At 36.5% G+C, this 10,933-nt stretch overlaps 1 protein-coding gene across 1 annotated transcript in view; it reads right to left on the minus strand.

The window, feature by feature from the left end:
- LOC107558814 (uncharacterized) overlaps positions 1-10,933 on the minus strand; it is an 85,221-nt gene that overhangs the window by 23,852 nt on the left and 50,436 nt on the right. The window contains exons 6-12 of the mRNA XM_016242501.1: positions 7,670-7,786; positions 7,116-7,232; positions 6,389-6,484; positions 5,976-6,089; positions 5,153-5,263; positions 3,853-5,121; positions 3,666-3,741 (exon numbers count right to left, since the gene is read on the minus strand). Of these exons, the coding sequence (XP_016097987.1) occupies positions 3,666-3,741; positions 3,853-5,121; positions 5,153-5,263; positions 5,976-6,089; positions 6,389-6,484; positions 7,116-7,232; positions 7,670-7,786 (1,900 nt within the window). The remainder of the gene's footprint in view (positions 1-3,665; positions 3,742-3,852; positions 5,122-5,152; positions 5,264-5,975; positions 6,090-6,388; positions 6,485-7,115; positions 7,233-7,669; positions 7,787-10,933) is intronic.

A 10,933-nucleotide genomic window follows, 5' to 3' on the forward strand; every position in this document is an offset into this window, starting at 1 on the left:
TCGTCTGATGCACTCAACCAAGCGTTCTAACCACGACCTCGCCCTCCCCACCCCCCAACCATTCGAATTTCCGTAGGCGGGAATTATTTTAATGATATTCTAATGGGCCACTTTGTGACATCACAAAACCCGGAAAACAAATGCTGTAGTACAAACGAGCCGTTCGTTGTAGTTCTTGAAAAGGGTTTTTTAAAAAACGAAATTTCTCCCTTTGGAGTGGACTTTGAGATTTGTAAATTTGAAGATCTTTTTTATGCCCAAACATACACAACACACTGACTAAAATTCAAAAAGTGAAAACGCATAATAGGACCCCTTTAAGATAGAAGTGGTGACTCAGTGCTCATTACTATCGGAAGCTAGCCGTGCTACTGGGATGAGTAGAGACGTCATGCCCATTCAAAGTGAGGGGGCATTGAACCAAGTGCATTTTGAATGCAGCTTACAAAAGACAAAAAATAGCCAAATAATATTTTTTATATTTGATACAATCACACAGGTATGATTAGATCGTTCAGTGCGGCACAGCATCAGCTGCTAAATTCAAATCTGTTTGCGCTGAGCCAGAAACAGACGCATTTGTGCTGCATTATAACCAATCACACACGATTCTGTTGAGCTTATGAATGCAATGGCCCAGGGGAGTAGCCATCATTTCAGAAGTGAGGGGGACAGAAAGGTTATATATTATATATTTATATATATATATATATATAAAACATTTCTGTAATCTGTATAACAAACCAGTCAACAGTTTTTGATCAGTAAGATTTTTTATGTTTTATGTCTCTTATGTTCATCAAGCCTGCATTTATTTGATCCAAAGTACAGCAAAAACAGTAATGTTGTGAAATATTTTTACTATTTAAAAAAACTGCTTTCTATTTGAATATATTTTTAAATGATTCGTGTGATCAAAGCTGAATTTTCAGCATCATTACTCCAGTCTTCAGTGTCACATCCTTCAGAAATCATTCTAATATGCTGATTTGCTGCTCAAGAAACCTTTTTTAAATTATTATTATTATCAATATTTAAAACAGCTGAGTAATTTTTTTCAGGATTCTTTGATGAATAGAAAGATCCAAAGATTAGCATTTATGTGAAATAAAAAGCTTTTGTAACATTATACACTATACCATTCAAAAGCTTAGAGTCAGTATAATTTTTATTTTTTTGGAAAAGAAATTATAGAAATGAACACTTATTTAGCAAGGGTGCTTTAAATTGATCAAAAGTGATGATAAAGACATTTATAATGTTATAAAAGATTTCTATTTCAGATTAATGCTGTTCTTCTGAACTTTCTATTCATCAAAGAAACCTGAAAAAATTCTACTCAGCTGTTTTCAACCTCATAATAATAATAATAATAATAAATGTTTCTTGAGGAGCAAATCAGAATATCAGAATGATTTCTGAAGGATCATGTGACACTGAAGACTGGCGTAATGATGCTGAAATTGTAGCTTTGAAATCACAATAAAATTACATTTTAAAATTTATTCAAATAGAAAAGTTATTTGAAATAGCCTAGTAAAAATATTTCAAAATGTTACTGTTTTGCTGTACTTTGGATCAAATAAATGCAGGCTTGGTGAACATAAGAGACTTCTTTAAAAAACATGAAAAATCTTACTGTTCAAAAACTTTTGACTGGTAGTGTATCGTCAACTTTAATTGTTCTGTAATTTCTAGCTTTTAATTGGCTTAGAAATCAGATAACTGCTGGACAATAACCAATAATAATGATTTGTTTATATAATACAAACACTTTTTTATCACATAATAATAATAAGGCAGAATAGTTTCAATACTGTAATAAATGCTATGTCAGTTAGCACTGCATATAAAAAATACTTTATTTATTACCTGGAGATGACTTGACAAACACAAATAAACCATATATTGTTGCAATCGTATGTTTAAATGTCTTCATGTTTCCAAACGTTTCAGTTTTTTTTAAAACAACTGTTTTCATACAGCGATAGCTGGACGCTTTTGTCCATATTAGGGATTTCCTCGTACGACTTTGTGCGTGAGAGCATGAATGAAACATACAATTTTGAGTGTTTAGTGCTCCGTGATGTTCATCTCGCATTATTCTGGGTCCGAATAAAACATCAGATCATGCACAGACTATCCTGTCTCTTTGAATTTAAATCTATATTTATTCACACCGGCTCTTGAAAACCTCTATTCAAACACACTTGCCCGAAAAAGTGCGGGGGACGAATTTCCGTGATATTAAAAGTGGGGGGGACATGTCCCCCGCGTAATCTACGCCCCTGCCTGCCTTCTGAGTAAAAGAGCCAATCGCTAATCGGTAAAGACATCATGTCACTGCAGCTGCCCTTAGAAGTCCCGGTTGCTATAGAAATAAGCTGTGTCTCATGCTGCGTTCAAGTCCTCCTGGGACGTTCGTACTTACGAGTTGACAAATCGTAATAACGACGTCAGGTGCGTTCAAGTCACTTTGCTCGGAACAATATGGAGATTTTACTTTTTTTCCATAAAATTCAACGATTTTTTAAACTTTACATCTACAAAATGATGAATAAAGAATGTGCGTCATTGTGTTTTTGCTTTTTTCTGTTTTTATTCAATTTATGAAGGTGATGTAAATTGAATCATATGTTCTTTGGTAATTATACAATAGTATAATATTTTGTATATGTAACATAGTTTTATTTTACATTACAAAAAAAATTAATCATTTTATTAATTTCAACAAATTTACCATCAATACAGATGTTGCATATCTAGTCTTTGGATGCGTCCATTGCATCCGACACATTTTCTCACATACACGCCTTCAACTCGGAAACTCGGGGCTTAAAGAAAATTTTGAGTTTCCCACTCGTAATAACGACTCTGTGGTGGCGTTCATGTGCGTTCAACTCGTAAATACGATTTATCTGACATGACTTGAACGCACCATCATTCCAAGGCTTAGGAAGGCATTCGTCATCTAGGCTGTCTCATTTCAGAAAAGCAAGTAGGACACTTGATGCATGAGGTGTATCCTTCGCTGCTACAGATAACCCACAATTCTTTGCGTCGTTATTTGAAGTTAAAAAAAATCTGGCACCAGCAGATGTAACGGTACACAAAAGCGAAGATGTGGCGTTTAAATGTATGTATTTTCAAGTTCTTCTTTTTTAAGTTGTATTCCCTCGGTTGGTAGATGTGGTAAACAGGATTACAAGAGTTTAGTGATTTTTAAATGTTGAGAACAGTCCTTTGCTAGCAAGCGAGTAATTGTTAATTTGTTTAACCATCTGGTATTGTACATTTAACTAGCATGAAAGTGCAACGACACTATAAATGTGTTGGCATAGCAACATGATACTCCCTTTTTTCTTTTCCGCTCATCCTACAAAGGCCGTCTCGTTTAATTCTGGGTTGAGAACACTCCGTATACGCATCCTTCAGAGGATGCGGCCTTCTAAATGAGACAGCTATTGTCAGCGTTCTGGAGACGCACAATTAGGAATGCGCATGCGCACTGGCTGGTCTAGCCTAAAAAAAATAAGCTTTTTTAATGCTATTGGAGCATAAGAAACAACATTTATGAGAAAGTTGTTGTCAGATTTCATTGGTGAGTTCAAATATGAAATTTAATCGTAAGCTTGGTGAACAGTTTTGGAGAATTTGATGTTTACCCATTCAAAGACATAGGAGCTGCACTTGCATGCTCGCATTCTTTTATGCGAGAATTTGAGGTTTGTAACTGCAAATCTTATACATGCACAAACAGCTACATAACACACTAAAAAAAAAGGGAGAACATGAAAACGCATCATATGAGCCCTTTAATTTGTGTAATATTAACAGTCTAGTGATACTTACTCAGCTCTTCTTGATTCTTTAATCACAGGCACCAACTTCTGAAGAACGTGATCAGCTTTATTTTCTGCTCCAACAAATTCATTCAGTCTGAACTCATCCAGGTCCTTCTCTGATGTCAACAACACAAAAGCTACAGCTGACCACTGAGATGAAGAAAGTTTGACTTTCTTTATTTTTCCAGATCTCAGATAGTGTTGTATTTGCTTCACTAGTGAATGATCACCCAGTTCATTCAGACAGTGGAACAGATTGATGGATTTCTCTGGAGATCGAGAGGTCCTGATCTTCATCTTAATGTACTCAACTGTTTTCTCATTGCTATCAGAGCTGCTTCTTATCTGTTTCATTAATCTTTGTAGGAGAATCTGATTATTCTTCACTGACAGACCAAGAAAAAAACGCAGGAAAAGGTCCAGATGTCCATTTTTACTCTGTAGTGTCTTATCCACAGCTCTCTGATGAACATCAGATAAATTATATGTGAAAAACTCTGACAATTCTGAGGACACATCATAGAGAAACTGTGAGCGGTTGTTTTTATAGGAGAGGTGCACATACAGAGCCGCTAGATGTTCCTGAACGCTCAAATGAACAAAGCAGAAGACTTTCCCCTGATACAAGCCAAACTCCTCTCTGAAGATCTGAGTGCACAATCCTGAGTACACTGATGCTTCTGTCACATCAATACCACACTCTCTCAGGTCTTCCTCGTAGAAGATCAGGTTGCCTCTTTCCAGCTGTTTGTATGCAAGTTTGCCCAGTTTGAGGATCATGTCTTTATCTGTCACGTTCTTCTCATAGTCCTTCTCATGTTTGATGTTGGTCTGAAGGATCAGGAAGTGTGTGTACATTTGAGTGAGAGTCTTGGGAATCTCTCCACTCTCTGCTCGACTCAACATCTTCTCCAGAACAGCGGCTGAGATCCAGCAGAACACTGGGATGTGGCACATGATGAAGAGGCTCCTTGATGACTTCAGGTGTGAGATGATTGTATTGGCCAGACTCTGATCACTGACTCTCTTCTTGAAGTATTCCTCCTTCTGTGGCTCATTGAAGCCTCGTACCTCTGTCACTCGATGGACACACTCAGAGGGGACGAGATCAGCTGCTGCTGGTCTGGAGGTGATCCAGATGAGAGCAGAGGGAAGCAGATTTCCCACAATGAGGTTCATCAGCAGCACGTTCACTGAGGCTGATTCACTTACATCAAACAACCTCACATTGCTCTGAAAATCCAGAGACAGACGACACTCGTCCAGACCATCAAATCTCTCCACTCTCACTCTCTGTGATGTAGAGCTCGGTGTAGATCTCATTCAGGAGTGTTGGGTTTCCCTGCTTTGCTGTTCCTTCATAAAGACACTGAAACCTCTTCATCAGATTTGATCTAAATGTTTTGAGGACTTCATGACTGGAAAATTAAAATATCACATTATTACAGGAGTCTAATGGCGCTTTTCCACTGCATGGTACGGCCCGGTACGGTTTACTTTTGGGGGGTTTTCCACTGGGTACAGTACCTGGTACTTTTTTTAGTACCACCTTGGTTGGGGTTCCAAGTGAACCGTACCGTTACCAAAATGTGAAGTGTAAACTCTGCTGATCACGTATTGGCCGGAGAGAATCGTCACTACCTGTGTCACTGAACTTGCGACACAAACACAACAGAACCGCTAGATCAGCACAGCCAGCGAAGGATCGAACGCAACTGTTTTGAATGAGCGCACCTTTTTTTAACAACCAAAAAGTGGCTGTTCCCCCTGTTGAGGAAGTACAGACGTTCCTCTCGTTGATAGCAGAGGAGCGGATCCAGCGAGAGCTTGATGGGGCGACGCGAAATTAAAAAGATTTTTAGGAGTCGCGGCAGTAGAGGCGGCGCAACTATAACGACATGTGAATAATCCCGCCCACTCTAAAGCGGTACTAAACTGCAGTGGAAACGCAAACCGAGCCAAACCGAGCCATGCCGCACTAAGCCGTACCGAGCCGAGTCGTACCACGCAGTGGAAAAGTGCCATAAGTGGTACATTTATAAAAACAGTACAAGTCTAATGAAGGGAAACCTTTGAATTATTTATTAACTATATGATGAATCTTTGCAGCATCAAAACCTTGAATATTACCTGTCACCAGGACCCATGCTTTCATTAAAGTCTGGTGGTTGATTCATAAACTCATCATATTTCATTTTTTTACAGATGGGTTCTATTTCATCTGGTCTGGATCGCAGGATTCGCCTTAAACAGCATGAAGTAGATAAACAGTCAAGATATTTTGATATTTTGAATTGGTAGTTTACTTGCTGTTAATACATTAGAAATATAAAATGGATTGTTTGAAGTGGTGAAAAAAAACAATGTGCCCAGTTTCTATGTACCTTAGCCATAAACGATTGATACAGTAAGGTCGATTAACTAAATTACTTGATGAAAAATATGTTTATACTAATGACTCAATAAATAATACTTAATAAATGAATAAACCACAATGTACACAATGTTACACTATTAGTATATACTGAAATGAAAAGTAACACCTGAGATTCGGCCGTGTGTCATCATCCATAGAGCAGTCACTCTTCATGGACACACAGCTGGGCTCTGGTGAATCTGATCTCTCCTGCTGCACTGAACTGTAATACAGCAAACAAGAGGATTTAGTGACATCAACTGAAAAGTTGTTTCAAAAGCAAATCAACTTTTTACATTTTGATGTTGTGCAGAAAAAAAAATTATACGTTTATACTTATAAATGTTTATAAGTGAGTAGATTTTTCTGAGCCCACTGACAGATATTCATTTTTAATCATAAATTCACTTTATTTTGATCAGTTTCACAGAAACAACACTTCATATCTTATGCTATTTTCTTCTCAAGTAAATGTATCTTGATTTAAGAATCTTTAGACAGCTGCACTGGAACACGACTAAAATACTGATGAAGAACGTCACTTTTTTGCATTGTTTTCAGAAGGTTCAGTAAACGTTATTTCTATATTCTAGTGGTTGGGAGCAGAGCTATACAAACTTTAACCTATTTTTTAGAAAATGAATTAAAAAGTAATGGAGATTGGTTAGAAGTTCTATTTTCCAACTTTAAAGTGTCGCTGATACAACAGATTGTGTTCCTTAAATTTCCTTTTTAAAAGTCTTTAAAAAGTCTTAAATGTACCTTAATTTACCTTAATTAAATGTATTAATAAAAGCAATACTCAAATTACAAAGTGTTACATGTTTAGTGCATTCTGAAATGAAAAGTAACACCTGAGATTCGGCCGTGTCTCTCCACCCTTTAATTTGGGAGGAGGATCCATAGAGCAGTCACTCTTCATGGACACACAGCTGGGCTCTGGTGAATCTGATCTCTCCTGCTGCACTGAACTGTAATACACGGGGGGTGCAAGATTTAATGTTAAATATTTTTTTATAGGTTAATAATCAAGGTCTGCACTCAGTTTGTGATATTCCTGTTATACAGTATTTCAGAGTAAACAGTATGGGTGCAACAATACAGTTAGCCCACGGTTCAATAAATATCTCAGTTTTTAGTTTACTTCTTTTTTGCCATTTTTAAATGCTATTTAAAAAAAAAAGTAGTATTCTTTTTATGGATTGGCCATTATTTAGTGCTATGAACACATGTAATGTATGTTTCATTCTCACTGGATGCCTGAGGGGGCCCTCGCGCAGAAAATTTTAAAAGTCTTTAAAAAGTCTTAAATGTACCTTAATTTACCTTAATTAAATGTATTAATAAAAGCAATACTCAAATTACAAAGTGTTACATGTTTAGTGCATTCTGAAATGAAAAGTAACACCTGAGATTCGGCCGTGTCTCTCCACCCTTTAATTTGGGAGGAGGATCCATAGAGCAGTCACTCTTCATGGACACACAGCTGGGCTCTGGTGAATCTGATCTCTCCTGCTGCACTGAACTGTAATACACGGGGGGTGCAAGATTTAATGTTAAATATTTTTTTATAGGTTAATAATCAAGGTCTGCACTCAGTTTGTGATATTCCTGTTATACAGTATTTCAGAGTAAACAGTATGGGTGCAACAATACAGTTAGCCCACGGTTCAATAAATATCTCAGTTTTTAGTTTACTTCTTTTTTGCCATTTTTAAATGCTATTTAAAAAAAAAAGTAGTATTCTTTTTATGGATTGGCCATTATTTAGTGCTATGAACACATGTAATGTATGTTTCATTCTCACTGGATGCCTGAGGGGGCCCTCGCGCAGAAAATCCACATATACATTATAGAAGAAATAGAACTCAGGACGCTCCAGGAAATTCCTAGTATGGACAAAAACAGCCAGCTATCCCTAACTGAATGAAAGAAGACAGAAACGCTTTGAATGATGACATTCAAAAAGAATATTAAGATAATAAACACTGTACTGCGACAAAAGCAAAAAAAATATTTTGACAGAAAATGTTTCCTCAGCCAAACCCCATTCCACAGCCATACCCGTCTCACACCCAGTTTAAGAGCATTTTTTTCTTGTGATTAGGAGTGCTTGTCCTCCTAATTTAAAAATTTTAGGAGCACCTTCTGATCAAAAATTAGCCTTCCTAATATGAGGTGACATTTGACTGTGTGATTTGTGAAAGTGATTTGCAGGGGCATTTTCTTTTTACTTTTGTAATGGCATTTTTCTAATTTTATTAAATGTATGCAGTGTTTCCTAGGATTTTTTCCAGCTGTGGTGGCAGGACTATTTCCCATGGACCACGCCCCCTCCCCTCCCCACCAAAGAATCATGTGCACTCAGAATTGAATTTATTTTACCTAAAAAAGACAAGTAAATAGTAAATAATAAAATAAGAACAAATAAATTAATGACAATCAATAGCACAAACAAAAACAATAATCAGATACAAATTAAATTAACAGTACTTACATTTTTTCAGTTAGGTCTAACTATAATCTATTCAACTGTACAATAACACTGGTTAGTCTTCACTGTATAATGGGGGTTTATTTAGGCTGCTCTCTCTTTAAGACCTCATGCACGGATCTAATATACTGTTACACATATGGCTCTATGCTTACTTTTCTTTTTAGGAGCTCTTGTCCTCCTAATTAAAAAAATTTTAGGAGCACCTTCTGATCAATAATCAAATTCTGATAAAAAGTTAGCCTTCCTAATATGAGGTGACATTTGACTCCTTAAAGTGACTTACAGGGGTATTTTCTTTTTACCTTTGTAATGGCATCATTTTCATCTGTCAAATTCAAAAATGTATGTTTATAAGCTTTTAACCATTTCTATTTAGAACAATATAATAAGAAGCAGAATAAGACAAATAAGTAACCAATCATATGCAATTAAAAATTAATTTGTACTACAGAGGTGGCACAGAAGAACACAAAAGTGGCTTGTAGGTACATTCACTCTAAAAAAAAAACACTGGGTTGTTTTTTCAGCCCAAATGCTGGGTTGAGACCGCTGGGTAAGGACGTTAGGTTGTTTTAACCCAATTTTGAGTTGAAAGCTGGTCTTGATCAATAACCCAGCGGTGCTCCAATAGTATCTCACGGTGCTGGGTTGGGAACGCGGACGTGAAAGAGAGCACGCACGTCACGTTAACATCGGACGTATCTCTACGACACCAGTGTGAGAAGCTGCCATTTACTCAGCATCTTCAGATGGAAGCGAGTGCGAGTGAAAGACGGTTTATGGTAAGTAAAGATTAAAAATGTAAAGTCATCATTCATTGTTCGAGTCCGGTAGTATCTTGAGATTTCATGGAAGGCGGAAATATTCTGAAAAGAGCTTATATTGAAAAATAAGCGGACTTCGCCTCAGAAATAGTCTTAACGGCCTCTTTTACTGAACGGAAGACGTGCTTTTAATATAACGTCAGTGAGTGTCTTATGTCATTTACGTAAGATTTTACAATATTGACATTTTTTGAGGTGTTAAGAGAGGGTTATTAACATATTTACATGTTAATTCGTTATATTTTTTTCGCGGTTAAATTTAATGTGGTTTCCAAAAGGAAACGGCGTTATGTAATCAGGGGCGGATTTAATGAATTGGGGGCCCCAGGCAAAATATAGGAATGGGGCCCTATACATTTGCACACATTTTCCTAGATCAACCTTGAGGTTCCATTTTGTTGTTTTCAGCGTAAGCCTGTGTGCAAAGGCAGTCTAATTCTAAACTTTAAAATACATTTATTTTTAGTTGTTTTAACTACAAATTTAAATAAAACAGAAAAAATTATGAAAAGGCAATTATACATTTACACACCTAAAATACATATCAAGAGCTTTGCTCACAGATGAGAACAAAACAGCGTTGGATGAAGTGGATTAGAGCCCTGCACGGGTCTCAAATATAGGCCCTAGCCCGTCTTTTTCCCCCTTTTCCCAAAAAAAGCTTATACTACTGTTTCAGCTATTAAAGTAGTTCAGTTGTGTATGTAATGGAAAAGTGATTATATTTCATTTCATTTTTTTATAAAGTAAATTTAGAAAAACATTGAGTATTTTTTGTTTGTTAAATGTACGTTTTTTTGTTTTGTTTTTTTAAGTAACGGCCAGCGGAAGACAGTGAATTGATCATAGCCTATAGCCTATGTTTGATCAATTTAGCCTTCTCAAATCATCAGGACTTGCCTAAAATAAAATCTATATATAAATCAGTTCAAGTATATCAAAATGTTAGTTTAAATGTTTAACCTATATAAATGTGCGCTGTTAGACGCAGATCCAATCGTTTGTGCAGAGACTGGAAACTGAAGCACGTTCCGCAGAACATGGAGACGCCAGCGCGATCACTTGCATTTTTCTAACAGTGGAAACAACTTAAAATGCGCAGTCATTTTTGCTCATAAAGGTACGAGTAATACATCATTCTAAACTGTAAAGGGTCTAGTTTTATTTGTGTGCACTCACAATATCAACAAAACGTTGTGCTTTTATAAAATAAAGAAAACAAACGCTTTCTGGCGTCTCGGTCTTGAACAGGAGCGCGTCACAATGATGAACCTAAACTCAGACATGATCAAAATATATAGAAAGGTTTAAATTACTACTTTAAAACGAAATAATTCAAATCGAAAATAGA

This window comes from Sinocyclocheilus grahami, unplaced genomic scaffold (genome assembly GCF_001515645.1).
Source record: "Sinocyclocheilus grahami isolate Dianchi unplaced genomic scaffold, SAMN03320097.WGS_v1.1 scaffold661.1, whole genome shotgun sequence".
In the NCBI taxonomy this organism is placed as follows: domain Eukaryota; kingdom Metazoa; phylum Chordata; class Actinopteri; order Cypriniformes; family Cyprinidae; genus Sinocyclocheilus; species Sinocyclocheilus grahami.